General features: G+C 43.8%; 1 protein-coding gene across 2 annotated transcripts in view; it reads left to right on the forward strand.

Moving 5' to 3' along the window:
* Positions 1-4,511: 4,511 nt before the first annotated feature.
* GRPR (gastrin releasing peptide receptor) overlaps positions 4,512-25,308 on the forward strand; it is a 42,898-nt gene continuing 22,101 nt past the window's right edge. The window contains exons 1-2 of one of the 2 annotated variants that reach the window (XM_045089330.1): positions 4,512-4,699; positions 15,358-17,679. In XM_045089330.1, the coding sequence (XP_044945265.1) occupies positions 17,267-17,679 (413 nt within the window). In that variant the 5' untranslated portion in view covers positions 4,512-4,699; positions 15,358-17,266. Of the gene's footprint in view, positions 4,700-15,041; positions 17,680-25,308 lie in introns of those variants that run through there. The other variant, XM_013059659.2, reaches the window with a different exon arrangement.

The following is a 25,308-nucleotide window of genomic DNA, read 5'->3' on the forward strand; positions in this document are numbered from 1 at the left end:
AATGATAAATAGCTGGTTTTAGTGACTCGCTTTGTAATTCTCTTATTTTTTTCTCCCTTAGAGATTATTACTTGACATTTTTAAATGGTATCTAAGATGCAATTTATAGAAAACTTCTCAGTTTCATGGGGCATAGCTAAGTTGAATTGGAACTGGCAAACCCATTTAATTTTGCTGAGAATGCAACGGAGTCTTTCTGCTAAATGCTTGTAAATATTCCCAAAGGTCATTTTTTTTTCTTTGTTGAGATAAACTCTCAACATGGCCCTAAAGATGTAGATGAAATGGGGATTTAAATCTCAGCTTTCTGTTTCAGTTGAGAGATCTGAGCCTTCTTTCCCTTTGGCTAGAAAAACAAAATGGAAAGTGCACATTAGCAAATGCTTTCCTCCTTCAGTACCACTTCACCATGAGGGATCTGGTTTAGCCCTTCTCAAACATTTTAAGCCAAAAAACACTTTTGTGGCTCATCTATCTCAATGGTATACTTTTACGCTGAACTCTTGAAAATTACTATCTTCTCTATATATCCACCAAAGAGATAAAAGCAAAAAAAAATTGTTTTTATTTTCTAAATATAAAACCATCTATTAAATATGGCTTTACAAACTGTACATGCCTCCCAGGTATTCTGATTCGCCCATGTGGAAAAGTACTTAAGTCCTGTCCCAGACTACCAGTGAAGCAGTTACTGTCTATACCTCACCTATATCTACCTGGGTCTTACCATTTTAGTGGACAGGTCTGATGTCTAGCTGACAAAATCTCATCTCTTTCCCTGAGAATTGTCTCTGGCCACTGAAGCCCTCTCTGACAACACAAGGCAGGCCAAGAAATTAATACCCCCCAACTCCCCTAGCAGTCTGAATTGGTGTGTAAATACCCCGGCTCCCGTGCCCCTTCAGTAAGATCATTCTGAGCCATGTGTTTTACATTGGGTCCCAGACTTCCCAGTGTGTTTGGTAGTGTATGTTTTATTTCTTCTTTCCCTTCCCTGACACACCTCCCCCCCAATCTGCCTGAACTTCCTTAATGATCTCACAAATAAATTATTTGCCCTAAAATTCATGTCTCCGGGCCTGCTTCTGGGGAAATGAAACCAATCGGATAAGACCAAGAAACACATTACAGCCTGATAACAGCATCAGGTAGAATACTCTGGATCCTGGAAATACAAATATATGTATGATATAGTCCCTACTCTTGGGTTCTTTAGAGTCAGTTTGGGCGAAGATGGGCTGAAGCATGTAAGCACAGTGTCCTCTGATATGTATTAATAGAGGTGCTACATAGGATTAATGGGCAGTTTCATCACTTTTCAGCTCTGGACCTCAGTTTCACCATCTGAAAAATGGGGCATTGTGAGGATTAAATGAAACGGTGTATATAAAATGCGTAGGAACAGCACCTGGCAATTAAATATTGAATTTCTAAGTCATGCACTGAGGTACTCTGGAACACTGCAGGAAATTCACTATGAGTGCAGCAGGATATTCTATTTATGTGTTTGTCTGTTTGTTTCCAAATTTATTGAGGATTAATTGCCAAAAGTAATTGTATATATTTAAAGTGTACAGTGTGATGATTTGATATACATATACATTGTAGCATGATTACAGAGATCAAGAGAATTAACACATTCGTCACCTCACATAGTTAACTCTTTCCTGTGTGTTTGTGTGTGAGTGGTGAGAATATCTATTCTCCACAACTTTCAAGTCTACAGTACCATTTATTAACTAGAGTCATCAGGCTGTATATTAGATCCTCCAAACCTACTCGTAACTGGAAGTTTGTACCCTTTGACCAGCATCCCTCCATTTCCCCCATCCCAAGGCCCCTGGCAACTACCTTTCTATTCTCTGTTTCTATGAAATTAGCCTCTCTCTCTCTCTCTCTTTTGTTGTTCTACATATAAATGGTACCATATAGTATTTGTCTTTCACTACCTGGCTTATTTCACTTAGCAGAATAGCTCCCAGTTTCATCCATTTTGTCACAACTAGCAGGCTTTCCCTCTGTTTTACGGCCAAGTCATATTTTGTTGTATGTATGTATATGCGTGTTGGTGTGCATATGTAGTGTGGATATACATTATATATAATCACATTTTCTTTATCCATTTTCCTGTGAAAGGACTTTTAGATTGTTTCCAAAGCTTCATTCTTGTGAATAATGCTGCAGTAAACATGGCAGTGCAGATATCTCTTTGAAATACTGATTTTTTTTCCTTTGGATACAAACCCAAGAGTGAGATCAGCAGGATATTTTACATTTTTGAGGGAAACTTGGGGCTATACAACATCTTTTGGACACTATGCAAACGACAAGCTTGAGGTTAGATCTGGTGACATTACTTTTGATAACATGATGTGTTTGCAAACCTGGTGTTCAGCAGTTGTTGTGGTAAAAACCAAATACCAAATGAAAATCAATGCAGAAAAGAAAGTGGGGGAGGTGGTAGCTGATCTGATTCCAAGGTTTGAGAAATTGTACAGTGCCCAGTAGGTGCACACATCCCGCTGGGAAGTAACTGTGGTTATTGAAGACTGAAATTTTTGCAAGTTATTTCTATGCATTATTTTTTTCCAATGGCTGCTAAATTGTTAGGATATAAATATTCAATAAGTTACTTGGACTTAGTTATTTAACAAATGGAATTGTTAGGTGTTTCTTTTGGCCTAGAAATCCCATGAAAGAAACTACAGAGGCACAGAGTACTGTGAACTGAGGAAGTTTTGGAATCTCCAGTTTATTATATTTTAGCTACTTATATAGCTACTTAAAAATTGAAATTCATTAAAAAATATTTCGCACATGCAACTTTGACTATATCAGTCTACTACTTAAAAGTCTCTGTGTCCTTACGTGGTTACCAAGAATATACGAAATTTCTCAGACCTTTATTGTAGATGTCCCATGTTCCCCACCCAGCCACCCAACATGCCTTTCAGGTTTAATCTTCTATCACTATCATCTGACTAAAGCAATATATTCACCATTCCCGGAGTTATGACTTGCTCTCTCTACCACCTTCTTGGCCCAAGATGCACTCTCCTTCTTCAAGAATCTTCAAAACCCAAAATAAATTCTATCTCTTCCATTGAAGAAATGTGTCTTTCTCCTCTGCCAGATGTCATTTCTCCTGCTTGAGACATCTGCAGACTTATCGTACAACTTTTGCAAACGTTTATCTCATTCCCCCCTCCTTTCTTTTTTCCCTATAAAATGGGAAGTTCTCATGTGGTAAGGATCGTTTCTTACATGGGCTTCTATACACTGCAGTGTTAACTACCTCGAATGGATTATTCGAATGGGTTGGTGAACGAAAGCAGGGATGTATGGGTAGATGAATGGCTAGATAACAAGCTGATGGAGGACACGTAGCTAATGGATGGGTAGATGAAGACGTACACGGATGAGTGAGTGGGTGTGCGAATAAATGTTACAGCAGTTTGAAAACCCATTTTTTTAAAAGATTTTATTTATTTATTTGACAGAGAGAAATCACAAGTAGATGGAGAGGCAGGCAGAGAGAGAGAGAGAAGGAAGCAGGCTCCCTGCTGAGCAGAGAGCCCGATGTGGGACTCGATCCCAGGACCCTGAGATCATGACCTGAGCCAAAGGCAGCGGCCCAACCCACTGAGCCACCCAGGCGCCCCTGAAAACCCATTTTTCCTGATATTTTAGTCCCTCATAGTTGTAAATTAATGTTAATTGGTTACCTCCAATTAACAATCCTTTTACCATTCCATGCCTTATTAGAACTCTTACATCCCTTCTCGTCTTATCATGAATTAGAACAAAATCTCCTAGTAACCAATAAGATCTGCTTCTCCCAGTCAGTTTTACACATCAAATCATTCTCCCTATCAAATCATTTGATTTGTCTGTCCAAAAAAATAAGTATATTGATTATGACATCGAATTTTTATTATATATAATGTATTTTGTATTCTATAGTCACATAAAGACAGCATGCTTATAGCAAAAAATCAAGTATCCCCATAAAATGTGGGAATTAGCTAATTGTATACAAATATGGCTCAAGAGACTATAATGGAGTGGACTATGAAGATCAAACACAAAATTTGACAGTGATCCTGAGAAAGGGAACTACTGTTCATTGAGCACTGCTGTATGTCATTTAATTTTCACAACTACTTTCTGAATTAGAGATGATTATTCCTATTTTCTAAGTGATAAAATAGAAATATACAGAAGCTGTGAATCTAGCCGAAGGTGGCACATTTCTTATATGGGGAAAGCAGTACTAAGAGTTGCACAGTTGTTACCACTTTAACAAGGCTCAGACCCACACTTTTTGCTCTCGCCACATCGGGGTGCATACGTGGACACACAGCAGTGAGAGCTAGGAAGAAAGCTTTAAACAGAGAAAAATTGGCCTAGGTTTGTCCTCCACTCCCCAATCTGCAGATCCTAATGACATCAACTGCTTGAACCCAGGAGCCATAACAATTATACTTGTCTACTTCCCATTTCAGAGAATCAAGGAGTAAAAAGGAGAGGAAGCTCAGGAGAGAGGAACTCCTTGTACCGAACATACTCCTTGTAGCTGAACAACACATTTTGTCTGGAAGGAAGACCTGAGAAGTGCTTCTCCATGGCTACCATAGTTCTTCCGATGAAATGTCTCCTAGGAGAACACCGTGGACTGGAGATGGAAGAAGAGAAACAGGTAAGCTCACAGCAGACCTGATTTCTGACTGACCCCCACTCAACCATCTCTTAACCTCTCTGGGTCTCAGTTTCCTTAGCTAAGAAAGGGAGAGGGCGTTCTATGTGAAATCTAAGGAATATTTGATTCCGGATAGCAGGAGTTCTTATCTAGAAATTCCATGGAACTAACATGGTATTAAGAGCATGGACTGAGGGCAGATGGCCTGAGTTTGAAATCTGGCTTTAGCACCGATCTTAGGTAAATAGTAAAAATCTCTCTGCTGGACGCCTTGGTGGCTCAATCATAAAGCGTCTGTCTTTGGCTCAGATCATGATTCCAGGGTGCTGGGATCCAGCCCTGCATCGGGCTCCGGGCTCCCTGCTCCCTGCTCGGCGGGAAGCCTGCTTCTTCTCCCTCTCCCATTCCCCCTGCTTGTGTTCCCTCTCTCGCTGTCTCTCTCTCATCAAACAAATAAATAAAATCTTAAAAATTAAAAAAGAAAATTAAGAAATAAAAATCTCTCTGGACTTTGGTTCCCTCCTCTTTAAGATGGGACTAATATTGGTACATACCTACCTAATGAGGGTGAAAATCAAAAGAGAAGGAGGCATTTATTCACACAGTGAATAGGCAACAGAGGCTAGTAATAACTCCCGTCCCCTTGCTGCACATCTCCTCATGCACAAATACTCTTGAAAGGACCCCAAGCTTAGAGTGAGAATTTCAGGAGCAAATGGTCCAGGTTAGGCTGGGCTGCAGCTGCGTCTAAGAACGTTAGCCCTGCTTTTTGAATATCCTCATTTTTGAGAAAGGGTAGAAAGCATTTTTCTTCCCAGAGTACAGTGTGTGTTGCTTCTGGGCTGTCTCTTCTCATTCATTCTCTGATCTGATTGTTTGCACCTCAATGATTTTTTAATTGAAGGTCTTCAAAAATTGTTAATTGAGTTCTGCTCCTCTGACCATTCGAAGTCACTGAGTCTCAAACAAACACTGAGTCTCTTCTGGGCTTTAGAAGCCCATAAACATCATCATGTGCTACAACCTGCTTAGAGCTATTAACTTTCTATTCTTTTATTTTTTGGATGCTTGACAACCAGCCTTCCTTTGCTAAGGCCTTAATGAGGCATCACCCGGAAGGCAGCCTCACAGCAGGGGTGGGGGCGGGGGGGGGGGGCGGGGGTCTGGCCAATCTCTTTTTAAAGGCAAGGCTCCCATATTTTAAAAATCGATTCCAGTGATGATACAGACCCCAAAGAGAAAGACTGTTGTCAATCATAATCATCAAACATGGAGCTTCCAAGTGAAGGAAGAGGATTGTATGTTTGGATGATTGGAATGAGGTCTTTCTCATCGCAGTAGAACGGCAGGGCTATTCCTTTTGAAAGGACATCCTCACTGCTGGCAAAAGGATACAGAAGTGGAATTAGGACAGGGATGAGGGTGTGTGAGGGGGAAATAAAAAACAACACATCAAGTCTTGCTCTGATCTTACAAGTAGCCTCTTTGCCATGGGATCAGAAATGGCAAATGTTCATGGTTAAGAGTCAACTGGGGGCTCCTGGCTGTCTCAGTCAGTAGAGCCTGTGACTCTTGATCTCGGGGTTGTAAGTCTGAGCCCCATGTTGAGTCTAGAGTTTACTTAAAAATAAAATCTTAAAAAATAAATAGTCATCCGGAAGCATAGCAGTGCCTTCAGAAAAATGGTGCATAATTTGCTTTATGTTTCCATAAAGATGTTTCATTTCATTTACTGAAAGAGGGAGCACAGTTGAGGTCCTTTCACGCCTGGGAACCAGTGAGCAGAATCCCTTCTCTCTATTCTACACGTTAAATTACTTTGATATTAAAGAAATGTGCCTGAAGTCATGAGACAGGAACTGAGCATCCCGTTTATGTCCCTAGAGGCAAAACAAAACAAAACAAAACAAAAAGAAAAGAAAAAGAGGAAAACAAAAAATACAGGACGCCATTGCTGAGGAAGAAACAGAGACCACAGCTGCTGGACTCTGTGTTTTTTCCCATTTGTTTTTCAGCTCCCTAATTTTTTATCCCTAGTTTCTACTCACTTGTATTTCAGCAGACTTTTTCCTTCTTCCTGTCTGTCAATTTCACCTCCTAGGAGAACCTCGAAGTCTTTTCAGTTCTACCCTTTGTCCCCTGAGAGGCATGCTTAAGTACCCAGTTATCAGAACACACTTCCTAGCCCATGTAAGTTCAGGCAACTTGCTTCCCCTCCTCTTAGCGTGTGCCCTCGTCTGTAAAAAGCATCCGAATCACTATTAGCTCTATTACATATCTTCTGTCCTCACTCCTTCCCATAAATCCAGGATCACTCATTAACTAGCAACTTAAGGAATTTAAGGATTATTATTAATTATTATTAATTGAGTAAAGTAAGGAAAAGGAAAGGAAAACTGGCTAAAAGAAACAAAAAGGTGAATGCTGGTATAGTAGCTTTTGAGTTAGGGGGATTGTTAATTGCCAGTGAAGTATGAGAAGGCACTCTCTAGAATTTTTGCATAAGGGTCTAGAATAATCATTTGAGCTCATATAACTCATATAGGAAAATAGGGATGTAGGCAAAGCCATATCTAGTCTCTCTGACCCCATGATAGAGAGCCCCTTTATTACATCTACTTGGAAAAGAATTTGGACTAAAAATGGATCGCACTCTTTCAGCTTCTGTAGGACAGAAGCAGAATTTAAAATGCATTAATACAGCTGTGGGGAGGAATGAGAAAGGATGACAGAGAGAGAAGGTGGTAAAAAAAAAAAAAGCAAATCAGTCCCTTTCCCCACTGCATTAAAGAGGTGTTTTCCTAGGCTGACCATCCGCTGGCCAATCTGAAGTCAGTTCCATCCCAAATCATGGGCGCTCCATGGCACTTCAATCTTGGGCCCCCAGATTGATGTAGACCAAAAGAAAGGCATATCTGAATGGCTGGAATGATGCTGCCAACCTTCTGGAAAGCTCCAGTGTATGCCTCAAGCCAAGGCCTCAAAGACATGTGCAGAGTTACTTGGTTGGCATTATTAATCCTGTCAATCCTAGATTATGTTTTAGACATTGTACAAGCTTTTAACAGTGGAGGATTTAAAACCTAAAGAAAACAGACACAAGCATAACACGAGCTGCCCCGTACCCTGCATCTATCATTATCATCTTGGGGCCGGTTCTGTTTCATTTTTACCCCAAACCACTTCTCCACTTCCCATATGATTTTGAAGCAAATCCAGGCTCTCATATCATTCCATCCCTAAGTATTTGAGTAAATTTCTTTGAAACAGAAGTTCACAAACTCTGGCCCATGGATCAACTTCCTGTTTTATCAGTGAGGTTTACTGGAATGCAGCCATGCCCATTCACTTACCTCTTGTCTGTTGCCATTTCCCAGAGACCCTATGGGACATAAAGCCCAAAATATTTACTATTTGCCCTCTAAGAAAAAGTTTGATAAGCTGCTCCATCCCTGCTCTAAAAGACATGGACTTTAAAAAAACATAACTAGAATACTATTATCACACCTCAAAAATTACCAGTAATTTACTATGCAGTAACTTGAAATTGTTTAGGAATTTATACCTTACTAAGTGCCTTCCTATTTGTTACTTCATTTGAATCTGCAACAACTCTCTGAGATAGAGCTGGAAGACTCTAATGCCATCTAAATCCCTTTTCTATATGAAGAAACATGGAAGCATAGAGAATTTAAGTGATCTCATCAAAGCCATGCAGCTAATAAGCAGTTTGAATAGGCCTCTGCCTCTGATACATTGTGGTAGGTCAAGGGGAAGTTTGAATTCTGCAGTATGTGACTGATAAACTCCTGTGTACTTCTCAGTTCTATTTCATGAGCACGTGACTTGAAGAACCTGGGGTGGCATATATATTTCAGACATGACTTGGAGTTAATTTAAGGCGAACCTCCTCCAAGCAGTAAAAATAACCGAGTTTTTATACTGGGTGATGAGTTCCCATCGAACCACTCTGCGTTTGAAGAGCTACAGTGGCGTCTGGAGAAAAATCTATGGGTAATCCTGTTTCCTTGCATCTTCCTTAGAGAAGAACATGGTGTATCATTTTACAGGCCAAAGAAAAAGGGTGAAATGTGAGGGGTGGAAATTCACTTTAGTTATGCGAGTACCCAGAGTCCCAACTTTTTCTGTCCCATAAAGCTGGCTGGAAACATAATAAAAACTAGTCTTTCTCAAGAGAAACCTGATGGCATTTTTATTGGTTTGCCTTTGAGATAATACTCCACCTTCGGGAAGAAAATCCAAGGGAGCTTGTAATAGTGGGAAATAATCATATAAAGTCCAACTGTATTTCAGAAACAATAAGAAAATTAGTTACCATTTTCACATGACCTGAAACTCTCTATAATCGAGGGTCATCACCCAAGCAGTGTCCGGATTATTTAAAATGAAAGCTTGTTTATGTTTACAAATTAGCTTTAAGAAATTGAAAATGTTGTCCTCATTAGGCAGTTGGCTCCCTGAGAGTAGGGACCATTGCAGAGCCTTGAACTGGGTCTGGTGGGGTAGGGCACTTCATGTAAGTGGTGTTGAATGGCTACATGGTATCAACGTCATTACTTCAGATCTGAGCACAGTCACACTTCTGGTCACCAAAAGGAACCTTTCCCCCAAATAATAACTCTACAGTGGAGAATCCTGATAGGTACCCACCTTAACTAAGTGATCAAGGTTAACATCACCACTGATAAGTCATGTAGATATGACATAGCCTGTGGTAGGCTGAATAATGGCCCCCAATGATATCCAGGTTCCGATCCCTGGATCCTGTGACTGTGTTATATGGCAAACCTTATGTGACAAAAGGGACCTTGCAGTTGCAGTTGAGATGGGGAAATTATCCTGGATTATCTGGGTGAGCCCAATGTAATCTTAAGAGTCCTTATAGGGGCGCTGAGTGGCTCAGTTGGTTGTGTCTGCCTTTGGCTCAGATCATGATCCTGGGATCCTGGGATCAACTCCTGCATTGGGCTCCCTGCTCATGGGGAATCTGCTTCTCTTCTTCCTCTGCCTGCCGCTTCTTCTGCTTGCCTTATAAGAGGGAGGCAGAGAGAGATCTGGCTATGGAAGAAGAGAACGCAACATGATGACAGAAGTAGAGACTAGAGTGCTGTACCACTCCAGTCCACTGCCAAAGAATGCTGGGAGCCTCCAGAGGCCGGCAGAAACAAGGAACAATTCTCCCTGGAGCCTTCCAAAGGAAGCAGGCCTGCCAACATTGATTTTAGCCCTGTAAGACTCATTTCAGACTTCTGGCCTTCAGAATGATAAGAGGATAAATTTCTGTCACTTTTAGCCACTAAATTCATGGTAATTTGTTACAGCAGCAACAAAGACATACTCTCAGATACAATGTGATGAGAAGAGCACCTACACTCTGTGGTTTCTCTTTCCTGTCTTATAATGAAAAGACATCAGACAAACCCAAATGGAGGCATGCTCTACCCAATACCTGACTCGTGAGTGCTCTTCTAAAGTGTCAAGGTCATGAGAAACAAGAAAGCTGGAGAAAGTGTCATAGAAAAGAGGAAACTAAAGAATCCTAAGGACTGAATAGAGTGTGACATCTTGAACTGGATCCTGGAACAGAGAATGACAGTGATAGACTGGTGCGATCTGAATAAAGTCTGTAGTTCAGATAGTCTTACTGTACCCATGTTAATTTCTTAGTTTTGTAGACACCGACAATAGAGGAAACTGGGGAAAGGGTATATGAGAACTCTTCATACCATTATTGCAAATTTCTGTAAACCTAAAGTTATTTCAAAATAAAATGTTTAAAAAGGAATCCTGCCCGGTAATATTTATCTCATCAGATCTGTTATGGGGGGGGGGGGATAATACAGGGTTGTGTTTTAGGGATTTGGGGGCTATACTGATTGGATTCTCCTGGAAGAAAGGAAGAAATAGCTGGAAAGAGAGATGGCTGACGGTAGAAGGAAGCTGCCACTGAAGGAAGCTGCCACTGTCCACTGCATTGGGTGCCACTGGGTGGTACTAATACCTCAGGTCATCCTGGAGTTATAGGTAAGGGGAAAATGCCCCTGTATCTAACGGAGAGAGAATTAATGGCACAGAACAGTTCAGTGGCAAATAATGCTCACTGAATTAATTTGATTTTCCCAAGCTCACAGCAAAGAGGGGAATGGAATATTAGTTGTCTAATTTCCAGGTACATGGTGGCTAGATAAGAAAGATCAGCTCATTCACAATATTTTAAAAATCCATCTATTTCATCCAGAAAAGAAGCTTTGGTGTTACTGAATAACAAGTGGATTTTAGTTTCCATAACTCTCCTAGGTTCAATCGTACTTTTTTCCCCCCTCATACTCTGCCTCACCACTCGAGGTTCAATTCAGGTTTCTAGCACTTGCCTTCTCTGGTATTTCTTTTCTGTTTTGTTTTGTTTTATCTTTTTGGTGTTTTTCTTTTCTCACCTTCTTCCTCCATTCTACTTACCAGGTATTACCTATTGCTGCATAACAAATGACTGTAACACAGTGGAGTGAAAGGAAAGGCATTTATTAACTCACAGTCTCCATGGGTCAGGAATTTGGCTGTAGCTTCACTGGGTGGTTCTGGCTCTAAGCATCTCTGGAGGTTGCAGTCAAGATGGCAGCCAGGGCTGCAGTCATCTGAAGGCTCGACTGGGGCTGGAGGATCCAATTCCAAGACACACATAGCCGTAAACAGGAGGCCTCACCCAATGCACCTATCTATAGGGCCATTTGTCCTCACGACACAGTGGCTGACTTCCTTCAGAGCAAGTGATTCAGAGAGCGTGCACAGAGGAAGCTGCGACATCCTTTGTCTTCTAATTTTGGAAGGGACGCACTATCATTGCTGCCTCGTTCTGTTTGTTAGAGGCCAGTCCCTTAGTGCAGCTCACACTCATGGGAAGGGAAATTAATCTTCACCTCTTGAGGGAAAAAGTACCAAGAACTGATAGATATATTTTCAAACTACCACACCAGGTGCCCTCTTAGATGTGACTCCGACTGGAAGTTTGATTTTCTACCCTAGGCTTTCTCTGGGAAACCGCATTTCCTCCCATAGTTTCATGTGGCTCAAAGTGAAACTTGGCTTTCTTTCAGAAGACTCCCCCCATTGCTCTTCCAAGTTTCCAAGCCCCATGAAAAGTCACAGAATGCTAAGAAAAGAGAAGGGAACTTGAAACAATCCCAACCTTTCACGATCTGGTTATAGTCACCTGTCTCTTTTGTTCTTGCTGCCGCACTAAAATGTGACATCTCTGATTCTTCTCAAGCAAGGGTTGCTGCAACTTTCAGCAGCTTCTCCGTGGTGCTGCCACTGAATGACATTGAAGTTATGTTCAGTATCCACTGACTTTCACCACATGACCTTGTCCTTGAACCCTGACTTTACTTGATTCTTGGCAAGTCCTTTTCTATACATTGTACTACTCGACATTCAGTGTGCTAGTTCTCAGGAAGTCCTCTTAATTATTTACCTCTTTGACTTCAGACTTCAGTTCTCATTTCTGTTGACTTCCTTACTTTCCCCAGATTTAGCATTTTTCTCCACAGTAGCTTCTTCCTTGCCTTTGCTCTTTATTCTAGGAGTCATGAGCCTATCGAGAAAAATTCACTGCCTTTGGCTTCTTTGTTGCCTATTTTCCCTATATTTGTAATGACCTTCTTGCCCCTGTATTGTGTCAAAAAGAGCTCATCTGCCGCTCAGTCTGGGAGGGTTCCCAGCCACTATCAGGGACATCAAAAAGCCTCAGTTCCGTAGCTCTTCATTAGCTTCAGATTGGTCCAATTGCTGGCTCCGTTCTGAATTTGAGATTTCAGTTTCCTCTCTGTCCCCACTTCCTGCCCTGGTTTCTTAAATTAACGCTTTCTGCCATATCTCCCTAACATTTAGATCATCACTTCTCAGACTATTACAATGTCCACATGAAAACCTGAGGATCTTGTTAAAATGCAGATTCTGATCCAGGAGGGCTGGGGCGGTGCCTGAGGCTCTGTATTTCTAACGAGCTCCTGGGTGATACCAATACTGCTGGCTCCAGGGCCACACTCAGTAGCAAGGGCTCATAGCAACCCTCTCCTAAATGTGCTTCCTCACTCACCTTCTTCCTCCACAAAGGGGGAAAACACAAGTGCTGTCCGATTGCCAGGCTTTCTGGATCTCACACCACCAGCATCACTAGTCTCCAGCATAGGACAGTGCTCAAATCCTCTGCAGATGTCATGAAAAATACTGATTCTTGTGTTTCACCTCTAGAGATTCTGACTCAGTAGGTCTTGGGTAGAGTCTCAGAATCTATATTTTTAAGAAGCACCCCAGGCAGTCTTCATCATTTTTTAAGAACCAGTGTCTTACAGACTAAAGTCCAAACTGAAGTCTTAAATACAGTCTTCCCCAGCAGATCCAATCTCCTTTATTTCTCATAAATGAGTCCCCTCCAAACCTTTGTTCCAGGCAGGCTGTCTCTTAAAAAGACCCAAAGCATTCCCTCCTCTTTACTCTGGCTCCACCTGTAAATTCTACCTACTCTAGAATTACTCTGTCTTATCTGTGTATTGTCACAGATTGTCATTCCACCAAGAATGCCAACTCCTGGAAGACAAACCGCTAGGCGCACAGCTGGTAGGAAGAGACTGTCTCCACTCTCTTTAGCCTTGTCAAGTCCAAGCGTCCTCCCAAATTCTACCCAAATCACTGCCTCCACCCCCATATTCAAGTCCCATGGGAAACGCATTTTTCTGGAAGAATGGAAAATGTGACTCTCTCTCGACTGAAATAGAAGTGACACCCTGTCCTGACACATAAGAAAGGATGCTGAGTCACACTTCAGTCCTATCTGGAAACAAGTCCCCGGGGACAGGGACTTTGTCTTATATTTGTTCTGTGTTATTTTCATAAATCAAAAGCATCTCATGTTCACCATCAAATGAAATGCTAAGCAAATGTCTGAGTATGTCTGGTGATCTGCCAGAAGGTGACACATAATGGTAGGGATGGAGAGAGTCATTACATCTAATTAGTTGAAATGACATCAAAATTTTCTAATTAGCTTTTGTAAACATCCTTGTGCCAGGAAAACATGAGGTGTTGTACCTCAGTACATCTTTACTGCTCAAATATGATTAGAACAGCCTACAGTGCCACGGAACATGTAAGGCTAACACCAGCTGGGAGACATCAGAATCTACCAGCAGCTGCTTAACTTACTTGGGAAGAAACACTTCTGGCTCAGTTGGAATTAAGAAGTAAGGACGACTCAGCATCCTGGGATGTCTAAAGACAGAGAAACAACATCCAGGAGTCCTCCTTTTTAAAAAGATTTTATTTATTTATTTATTTATTTGACACAGAGAGATAAAGCTAGAGAGCACACAGAGGGGGCACGGGATGCAGAGGGGGAGAGAGGAGCAGACTTTCCAGGGAGCAGGGATCCTGGTGCGGGGCTTGATCTCAGGCCTGCGGGATCATGACTTAAGCTGAAGGCAGATGCTTAACTGACTGAGCCACCCAGGTGCCCCTCTAGGAGTCCTCTTTCTCAACCAAAAATATGCTCTCTGGACCAAGCCTAACAAGAATACATGATCTATCATGACGTCACCCAAACCTGCCTCTAGCTCGTTCATCAACCCCTCTCTTCCAATCCAGGTGACTTTCCCAGACCTAAAGCTGTCCCCTGCCCACTGCCATGCTCTTTCTCTTATGCCTCTGTTCTAGGCACATACTATTTTCTTTGTTCAAGAGGTCTTGCCACACAGTAACTGAACCTTTAAGATCAAATGTCACCTCTGGAGAAAAGGTAGTGGCTTCATTCTGGGAAGGGAATGGGTTCTGAATTGCTGCCACTTTTTTTTTTTTTTTTTTTTAAAAGATGGAGTTTATTTCTGTTAAAACAATACTCAAGGAATTTTTCAGAAGGTCAAAAGGCCCAAAGATAGCTGGTTTAATATAATATTATAGCCAGGTGCCAGTTTTGAAATCTTCAGGACAACTCCGGGTGGTCTGACAACTCACTGATTCTCCCAGTCCACAAGTGGCGAATTCCTCTGAGTTTTGGTGTAATTCACACGAGGCTGTCCCTCCAGTTATGATGACCAAAAACAATGCTAGAAGCAGTCATCGTCATTGAGAGGAAGAAAGGTAAATGACCAGAGAAGAAAGCCACCATAGCAATTTCAAGAAGCAAAGTTATTAATTCAGTATAAAACAAACAGAAGCATTTGCAAAATCTATATGAAAACCCTTCTTGCATTATTCTTTGAAACCAGGTCCTGTGACTATGAGCCAGAGTAGCCGGGATCATGACGGATCTTGTAAGAACCTGTATTTTCATATTGTTTTTCTCAGGCTCTTGCATGGTGCGTGAAAACTGGCAGACGTGGGATCAATGTCTTTCAAGTTAATGGAGGAGCTGCTGACTCACCTGTATGAGTAGGCCCTTCTGCCAATTAATGCAAGGTCGATCTCTCTTCTGACTTTATTGGGCTTTTCCAGAGTAAACACACAACACTAATCTCTCTCAATCACAACAGCAACAGCTTTATAGTAAGAGCAGCTAATATTAATTGAGCACTTCCTATGTGCCAACCGCTGTGAAATCTTAACATGGATATTTTCAGTGAACTTCCCAAATTATCCCCTCTTTTCAGATTAGGAGCTTGAAGTTGAAGACACCAAGTCCTTTAATTTGCCTACGTCATTTGTCAGGGCAGTAGGTGAAGAAGGCCAGATGGAAGCCCCGAAGCCATAGAGAGCATTATGAAGGTATAGTGCTAACAAGTAATGAACACTACCAGGCTCGTGGTTATTGACTCGTTACCGGTGATACTGAGCAGCTCTTCCCACTCCAGGCATGCGCAGTCAGACTCTCTACGGCCGGCTGAGGGGAGCACAAGCCCTTCGGATTTGTGGAAGAGCGTGGCGGGCATCTCAGTGTTGTCACAGGCCGTTGGAAATTACCATGACAACAAGCTTGGAGGCTTTTGGGGTGGCCTCTGGCCTGGTGCTAAGTGCGTGCAAGCTTCTCGACTCCTTACGGATCCCAAAAAGCCAAACCTTCAATGGCAGGACCCGTCAGTAACTGGCTTCCTGTGATATTCCCGGGAGAGGAGCCTCCTCCGAAGTCTTGAAGATAAACCCGCATCACGTCTGTGTGAGTTGTTGGCTAAAGGTCCAAACTCAAAACTCGTTACCTCCTCGGCAGAGCCTTTTCTGGCCCCCAGGCCACTCTGAGTTCTGTCTTCGCATTCCCCCATTCCTTGGTATTCTCTCCGTAAGCCCTTTTCAGTTCATTTCCCACTCAGGGCTTAAGAGGACAGTCGCTACAAGACATGGCAGGCGGTCGATAAAAAATTGCGAGGAACTGCATCACAATGCCAGTTGATGTAATTTTTAGGTCCAGTGAGAAAAATCCCATTTTTCTGGAAAAGACTACTGATCTTTGAGATTTGAGAACGCAGCCGGCTCCCGATTTTATTTCTCCCTGGTAAAGGGAACAATAATGGCCTGTGGGGAAAAGCGTGCGTGTGTGTGTGTGTGTGTGTGTGTGTGCGCGCGTGTGTGTGTGTGTGTGCGTGTGCGTGTGTGTGTGTGTGTGTGTATTCTGCTTCGGCCCTCCCAGATGTCAGTTACTGAAGGTTTAAGGCACAAATCCCTTGGCCCATTTTTTTCCCTCAGCAGACGGCCGCCTTCAAAGAGCCCTGGGGAAGGCCGGTCGACAGCTCCCACATGGGCATTCCGCGGGCGTCCGTGTGCATTTAATTCAGATCCAGAGCGCATTTTATAGCAACTTGAACATGCCATTCTAACGTACTGGAAGAGATGAGAAATGGGGCTGTGAGTTCTATCTGGGTTCTCGGGCTCAGCATGAGCAAGGTTTGCAGTGCCTTTCAGAGGGGGCCACATCCGAAACGAGAGGCCCAGACATCTGCGGGATGGAGTCTGCGGGCCGGTTCCCGTCTGGGAAGAGCCGGCTGCCGGGCAGTGATGGAAGCGTCCAGCAGGGGGCTGGCATTCTCTGTCTATAAGTAGCCCCGGTTCCCCCGCAGAGCCCCGGCTCAGCGCCGCTGCTGTTTGCTGGTGAAGTCAGTGACGTGCACAGCATCCTGCCCAGAGGATTGGAGGGCTTCTCAGTGCAGTTTTTTTCCTACCCACTTTAAACCTTCAGGTTCGAAATATCAGGAAGGATAGGACATGCCGTATGAAAAGAGCCGGCCAAAAGTTCCTAGTAAACTGCAGCCAGAGAGACTCAGCCTCGAATGGAGGTAGAATTTGTTGATACAGAGTGGGTTTAATTCCGGCTGACTTTTTGTTGTCGTTTGGTTGTGACTTACTGAATTTAGACATGTATTCCGTTGGCCATGTGAGGACCAGGGCAAGACCAGCATCCAAATAACGCCAGACCCTTCCGAATGCCACAGTGCATGTGTCCTCAGAGTATCTGTGTCAAGGAAGATAAAGAGCCCAGCCTCGATTTTAGCCTCATCTTCGCCCAACTACAAAATCAGAGTTAAGCAACAGCACCTGAGAGCCCTTTTCAGGTGGGAAGGAACCCAGAGGATGGCTCTGAATGATTGCTTGCTTTTGAACTTGGAAGTGGAGCACTTCTTGTACTGCAACGTCTCCAATCACAGTGCAGATCTACCCGTGAACGACGACTGGTTCCACCCAGGGGTCTTCTATGTCATCCCGGCCGTCTATGGGGTCATCATCCTGATAGGCCTCATCGGCAACGTCACGCTGATCAAGATCTTCTGTACGGTGAAGGCCATGCGGAACGTGCCCAACCTGTTCATCTCCAGTCTGGCCTTGGGAGACCTGCTCCTCCTGGTAACGTGCGCTCCCGTGGACGCCAGCCGGTACCTGGCCGACAGGTGGCTGTTCGGCAGGATCGGCTGCAAACTGATCCCGTTCATACAGCTCACCTCGGTGGGGGTGTCTGTCTTCACGCTCACGGCTCTCTCGGCGGACAGGTGAGTTCCGGAAGAAAGTCACCTTCTCTCTGAGGGTAGCAGATGCCTTGGGAAATGAGCCACCCGCTTGGGGCAGGCAGAGCTGTTTGCACAAAGGGAAGTTTCACTCAAACTCAGATTCCCTTCCAGGCACGTTGTTCTGGGGATTCCTTCTTGAGTTTGACGCGTCGGCTTAAGAAAGGGAAGTGAGGGGGGTCGTGGGACAAAAGGGGACAAATGAAAAAAAAAAATCTCTGAGCGTAAGATTGACATGTATTTTCTGGAGGCAAAACAGTTTAGCATTGCTTTTTCCTACCCTCTCCCTCCCTGCAACATTAATTGGTGAGAAAAAAAAAAAAATCACACCTAATAGAGTTTAAACCCCAGGCAAACATTTCTTAGAAGTTATTCAAAGGCTTCAGAGAACAGAAAAGTCCCACTGAATTTCTTCCTCAAAATATTCTTTCAGAAATAAACAAGAGGAGAAAATAAGCAGCATTTCTTTGAAATTTAGTTTCCTCAGACCATTGAACTTTTCTCATAGCTGATTCTGTATTTGGCTCTCTGTAACCAGAAAGCTGGTTTTTGTAAGTGTCCCTTCAGTGAAATCAAGCATTATGTGGATTTTTTCCCCCTTGAGAAAGTTCCATTCAAGTTTGATTTTGAATTTTAATATCTTTATTGATGTACTTGCACATACAGTGCCTTTGGGGAGGGGGGGTCGGTAGGGGAGGGAGTCCAGCATTTCTTTCTGGGCAACACTCGTATCTGTGAACTGCATTTCTTGTGTGAACGTGTTGGTTAAAAATTCACATTTATTCATTCTTAAAGATTCACAATCATTCCTCGAACATGTACCAAGCATCTATTTTGTAAAAAAACACTTGCTTGAGTGAGCCAGTCGGGAAATATCTGCAGGTTGTTGGCCCACATTGCTGCCCGGATCTAACATGTTTCTGAGCTCTAGAAACTGGACCCAGTAATGTCTAGACTCCAGAAACATCCCGGGGCATACGGTCAAATTAAGAAAAACTAGAACAATGAACGAGAGACTCTTAAGCTTTGATTTGAAAATGCTCTGTATGTGATGCTGTGAAAGATGTATGAGGATCTGAGCATGTACCAGGAAAGGCATAGAAGCAGCTCTCGAAAGTTTATGCTCTGAAGAAAACTCCCACATTTTAACACAGACGGTAGTGGATTTTCATTTTATAGAGGAGCAAACAGTCCCCCGGTGATCTGGCTTTGTCAAGTAACGGCCGAATAAAGATAGTGTTATCAGTATTTATAGACACATGTTTATACTTAGCTGCCTGAAGTACACTGTTCATTTTCAAAGATGGAAAAACAAGAGCCCTGAGGCAAGGTCTGCACATCGTACCGGCCGGAGGGGCTTCCTCCATTCCCAGCTTTGGCCCACCAGGTACTCGTGGCCACAGGCAGCCTCGCCGGTTGTCCCGGGCCAGGCGGACTCTGGAGCAGGCAGAAGGTCCATAGCTCATTCCACAGATGCTAAGGGCATCTCAGGATAGCGGTGGATTTTCCTGATGCGGGGGTAAGATTCTGGACTCTGGACTGGTGGGTACAGTGGTGTAGAGGGTGTTTACTGGCTTCTTGGGGCTGGGTGGGGGACAGAGAGGAAGGCGAGGCTGCGGAATGTAAAGAGGCAGCTGCAGGGGACCCCTTCCCGAGTTGCCGAGCAGACCGAGTTCCCTGTGGGCAGAAAGGCTCTTTCCAAAGCCCGGGTACAGCATTTGCCAGCTCCCGTGTGTTCTCAGCAAGTTTAGAGTTCCTACGTGTCCTTCCCCTACTAGAAGCATCCCTGTATCTAACCTTCTGTGCTTTGCTGAGGTTTCAAAAAGCTGATGAGTCCCGTGAATCACAGGTAGTGCGTGTAATCAATTTCAACCAGAGTTAAGTACTGAGCTAGTTAAATCATGTCAACCTGTACTTGTCTGTTGAATCTCATTTTTAAAAGCTATCGGGGTCTTACAGTAACCTCACGAGGATGGCAGGGCAATCACAGAGACACACATACTCCATTTTTCTCAACAAGTTACTATCTATATACAGTAAAGTGAACAAGTGTGTAGCTCAATGGGGTTTTTACTTATGTCTCCGTAACCACATAACCGCCACCCAGATGGAGATACAGTCCACTTCCGGCCCCCCAGGAGTTTCTTCTGTGCCTCGTTCCAGTGAATGCCCACCCCCAGAGAGGAGCAGTCACTCTTCGGAGTTCAGTTAACACAGATTATTTTGGCCGGTTCTTTAACTGCATATAAAGGGCATCATGGTTCTTATGCTTATCATGTCTGAGAGAGTCACCCGTGTGGGTGCGCACGACAATGGTTTCTTCTTAACTCTTGTGTGGTATCCTGCTGTAGGAATATGCCTCCGTTTCTGGTCCATTCGAATACTGATGGACATTGGGTTGTTTCCATAATAACCCACTCTGGGTGTTCTTATTCATGACTTTTGGGGAACATACGTGTTTATTTCTCTTGGGTTTGAGCCAGGGAATGGACCTGCTGCATCACAGGGGGCACATATTTGTTTAGTAAGCATCGTCAAAGAGTTTCCTAAAGTGCTAGCCTGTATTGGACGGGGTGGGAGAAGGGTGAACCCGCAGACCCTCCGGACTGGATGATCAGCCCCCACCCTCAATCTACAGCCTCGGGGGTGCCGAGGTGGGAAGGGCAGTGGGGTCAGGCCTCCCTGCCCCCCGCAGGCTCACCTGCAGTGCCGGGACTCATCCCCACCTCCCCGCTGCAGTCCTCCCTCGCCCCAGACCAACTTGAATCTTTGTTACTATGACGGGAATAAGAGTTTTCTGGAAAAGTTTATGCTGCTGCCACCGTGTCAGAGGGAGACTTCAAGGCAGTCCCAGAAACCAGAACGCTGGGTTTCACACAGTTGGCTAATTGCAGATTTACATTCAAGGCCTTCACTTCTGGTCCCTGCCCTCCGTCTCCTTCCATGCTTTCTTCCCCTGGACACGCACCGATGTCCTCATACCGCATACTGAATTCCTGGCTCTGCTTCCTTTGCTGATGCTGTGTCCCGCCCACTCTCCAGACCACGTTCTCCTTCCCTGCATAGAAGACGCTACTCCCCATGTGACCTACAGGCTTGGAATGAGCATCAATTGTCCTGCATTTTAGGCTATTTGATGCCATTACTTCCCATTGAAAGGAGTCGGATTGAGTCACTTAGCTCTCTGACCTTAAGTTGAATCATCTGTAAAGAGAGTTGAGCTCGATTATTTCTAAGGTCCCTCCAAATTTTTTCTTATCTATCATCTTGCCTATCTTGCAGAATATGGTTCAATCTTCCTCCTTAAAACCCTAAGTTGGACCATTCTAGCCCCGAGTTCCTAGCACTCCCCCAAACATAAAGCTTATTATCTGAGACATGAATTACCTTATGACTTCTTTCATTTTGCTCTTTGGAAGTATTTCACTCATTTGTCTCTTTTTAGCCTTTCATATATTCACTGCATTAACTTTTCAAGTAGGTTATTAATGCTGAGGGCAGGGGCGCCTGGGTGGCTCTGTCGGGTAAGCCTCTGCCTTCAGCTCAGGTCATGATTCCAGGGTCCTGAGATCAAGCGCCACATCGAGCTCCCTCTTCAGTGGGGGGCCTGCCTCTCTCTCTCCCTCTGCCTGCTGTTCCCCCTGCTTGTGTGCACCCACTCTCTCTCTCTGTCAAATAAAATCTTAAAAAAAAAAAAAAAAGGATGCTGAGGGTGGAAATTTCTTATGTATTCTTCTGTCTTCCACATGATTCTATCTCCTCACATGATTCCTTGGCACCAAGTGCGTGATCAGTAAACACTGGTGGATTAATTACTTTTAATCATACTTTCTTCTTCTCATTCTCAAACCATACTTTTCTTCTCATTCTTCCTCTCCTTTTTCAGAATTCATCAGAAAGCATATTCTTTAAAATGTCTCATACAGTCACCAGCTTATCTCTTCCTCTCTGTGAAGCTCTCCCTGTTTGAGTCAATGTGAGAAAAACCCTTCCGTGAATGCATTCAGGGGATGACGATGTGTGGATGGACGGACAGATGGAAAGACAGGTGGTTGGATGAGTGGATGGGTAGAAGGATGGACAATGATTGGATGGATGGATATACTTTCTATATACTGGTCTTTCCTATGAGATGCCCATTTCCGTACTAGGTGCCTCAGTGTTACGTAAATGGAATTTAAGACCAAAATTGGGCCCTCACCTGGAGAAGGGTTGGGAGAATTTCTGTCTTCTTTTCCAATAAATGTAAAGTTTAAAACTAGATGTAATGTTGACAGCCTATAGTGCCCAAGTTATACTGTGCCTGCTTCAGGTTCTGCTGGAATGGAACTGGCCAAATGAATCTTAAAGGCAGACGGATAGAGGACTTACACTAGAATTGTGATCCTTCCTTGATTTCATGGAAAAGACTATTCATACATCTTCCCCTACCTTGTGATTGGCAGTGTATAAAGAAAGAGGAAAGAGTTGCATTTATGTAAACTTCATAGATTCTTTGAATTAATTGCAAGGAATTTATGAGCTAATGGACTTTCGGCCTTTCCTGCCATCTCAGGCTTCGTGGTCCAGCATCTTAGCCCCTAACCAAGTAACACTAAAAATTCTGTTCTCCAGTCACACCAGCCACGTGTCAAAGGCTCAGTAACCACATGTGACTCTACTGGACAGTGCAGATACAGGACATTTCCATCATGGCAGAGAGTTCTGTTGGACAGAACTAGTTGAACTAGCTGCACGGGCTATTCCTGTCTGTCAAATATCTTCTATCAGAAGATACCAAAACTGAAGAGGGGAGAAACCAGGCAGCCTAACACAATCCCAGTCACAGACTTGGGGGATTGGGGCATCCCACTGATGAGGGTTTGAGACCTTCTGAAGAATACATGTGCAGTTCAACTTCCAGGTCTGCTTTACGAACTTCTCTCTTCCATCTGCCAGTCTGTCTTTCTATCTTCCTATCCCAAGGCTTGCCAGAACACACTGTTGCAGCTAAAATCCTTTTTTTTTTTAATTTTTAGAGAGAGAGAGACAGAGCACAGGTGTGCGATCGGGGTGGGGGTGGGGCAGTGAGGAGGGGCAGAGGGAAAGGAGAGAGAATTTTTTTTTTAAAGATTTTATTTATTGGGGCGCCTGGGTGGCTCAGTGGGTTAAGCCGTTGCCTTCGGCTCAGGTCACGATCTCAGGGTCCTGGGATCGAGTCCCACATCGGGCTCTCTGCTCAGCAGGGAACCTGCTTCCTTCTCTCTCTCTGCCTGCCTCTCCATCTACTTGTGATTTCTCTCTGTCAAATAAATAAATACAATCTTTAAAAAAAAAAAAGATTTTATTTATTTATTTGTTAGAGAGAGAAAGAGAGAGCGCGAGCACGGGCAGACAGAGTAGTAGGCAGAGGCAGAGGGAGAAGCAGGCTCTCCGCCGAGCAAGGAGCCCGATGCAGGACTCGATCCGAGGACGCTGGGATCATGACCTGAGCCGAAGGCGGACACTTAACCGACTGAGCCACCCAGGCATCCCAGGAGAGAAAATCTTAAGCAGGCTCCAGACCCAGCATGGAGCCCAACAATAGGGGGCTTGACCCCACAACCCTGAGATCATGGAGCAGAAATCAAGGGTTGGACACTTAACCGACTGAACCACTCAGGCGCCCCTCTAGCTAAACCCTTCTCGTTGCTTCCACATGTGCCTTCTGACTTCTCCCCTCTCTGACTTTATTTCCCTCTCCTTAAGAGCTGGCTTCCATTCCCTCCCTCTATCCAAATCCTGTGAGTCATTGAAGGCACAGTTCAAGTCTCTTCTCCTCCATGAAGCATTCCCTGACCTTTTGCTTTCACTGATTTTTCCCATTCTCAAGATGTTTTTGCCTGTACTATGAAATACCCAATCTGTCCCGCATTGTATTACTGGGTCCTTTGTGTAGATGTGTTTTCTATGTCCTTAATCATGTGGGAAGCTCCTTGGGGTCTGTGCCTTCTGTGACACCCGAGCCTACCGTACATCTAGTAAGAGGACGATAACCACAGCTTGGTTGATGTTTGAGCAGTGACAAGTAGAAGTCATCTTGAAATTCAAACCCTTGTTTGACAGAGACCAAAAGATGGAATTTGGCCTTGTCACAGCAGATTCAGAGTACAGTCAGACTGTACTCCTGCTCTCCTCATTTTAAGTCCTAGTGCGTTCAGGGGAACTGGAAGCTTTTCTTTACGCACCATCAAAACACAGAGTCTGATTCCATTTCCCTGGACAGTGGGAGCTTCTGATTCCAAACCCTACTGTTCTGAGGGAGGATAACCTGAGTAGCCCCAAAGTGGTGCCCTCCTAAGGAGGTCACCCCAGTGATGCCGGAGGCTCCTCTAATGTTCTAGAGGCCCAGCTTCATTGATTTCAAGGAGATGGGCACTTTCGCACAAGAGAGGACAATTTAATTTCTTGTAAAGCATCTTTTCCAGAAAGTCCCTCTGTTGGAGGGGCTTACATGAGTCACCAGTTCGTCACTTCTCGATAGTATGATTGTTCTGAGGCATACTGCCTCTCTGGAAGGAAACTCATCTTGTGTTTCTTCAGGGTGATGGATCTGCCACGGCTGCTGGCAGACTCTGGGGTGCCCAGAGGGCAGGTGCAGCGGAAATGGAGTTTCCCAGCAAGGCTCTTTCAACTGGAGCGCTGTGGACAGAAGGGCAGAAAAGGATTTTGACCTTGTCTCTCACACATTATCTTCGAAAGTGTTAAACTTACGTGTGATTAATTAAGTATCATTCCTGGCAACTTAATATGCATGGAGGCAGAAAGGAAAAAAAGCACAAACTTGATCGTGAAACATACTGAACAGCCTGAAATGGCTTCCTGGTGAGTTTTTTGAACTGTGCTTGTCAATAACATCCTTTGAAAAATAGACTAAATTAGCATTTTTGCACTTGTAAATCCTCCTGGTGTGTAGGGTTTGCATAAATTCTCTCTTAATTAAAACACATGTTCTGCAGAATAAAAGAAAAAAAAAATTCTCCATTCCTCTCTTTCTACCTCCCAGTCATGGAACAAGGGATTCTGTTTCTTATAGTCATCTTTGAAATTCTGCTGATTAGTGTCTGATATTTGCTGCTACCTGAAATGATCTGATTTGTCTAGGAACCTCTAAGAGGCTGCTAGTTCATTTTACACAGTAAATATCACTTTCTATAGGGGTGTCTTGGTGGCTGAGTCAGTTAAGAGCCTGACACTTGATTTCGGCTCCGGTCATGATCTCAGGGTCACGAGATTGAGCCCAACATTGGGGTCTTGTATGGGCTTGGAGTCTGCTTGGGATTCTCTCTCCCTCTCCCCCTGCTCCTCTACGCCCTCTAAAAAAATAAATAAATATCACTTTCTAAGGAAGGTCTTCATTGGCCATTCATTCTAAAGGAATGACCAACACTGCTCCATCATCCAGTTTCTTTTTTCAGGATGATTGAGGTGTAACTTACGTACAGTAAACTTTTAGGTGTACATTTCTCTGAATTTTGACAAACTTATGCAGTAGGTAACCACCACCACTAGAGTCTGAATGCAGAACATCCACCACCCCAGATACTATCATGTCCTTGTGTGGTCTGTCCCCTTCCTTCACCCTCAGCTCCCAAA

The sequence above is a fragment of the Mustela putorius genome, unplaced genomic scaffold, assembly GCF_011764305.1.
Source record: "Mustela putorius furo isolate JIRA1106 unplaced genomic scaffold, ASM1176430v1.1 tig00003836_pilon_pilon_pilon, whole genome shotgun sequence".
Classification (NCBI taxonomy): domain Eukaryota; kingdom Metazoa; phylum Chordata; class Mammalia; order Carnivora; family Mustelidae; genus Mustela; species Mustela putorius.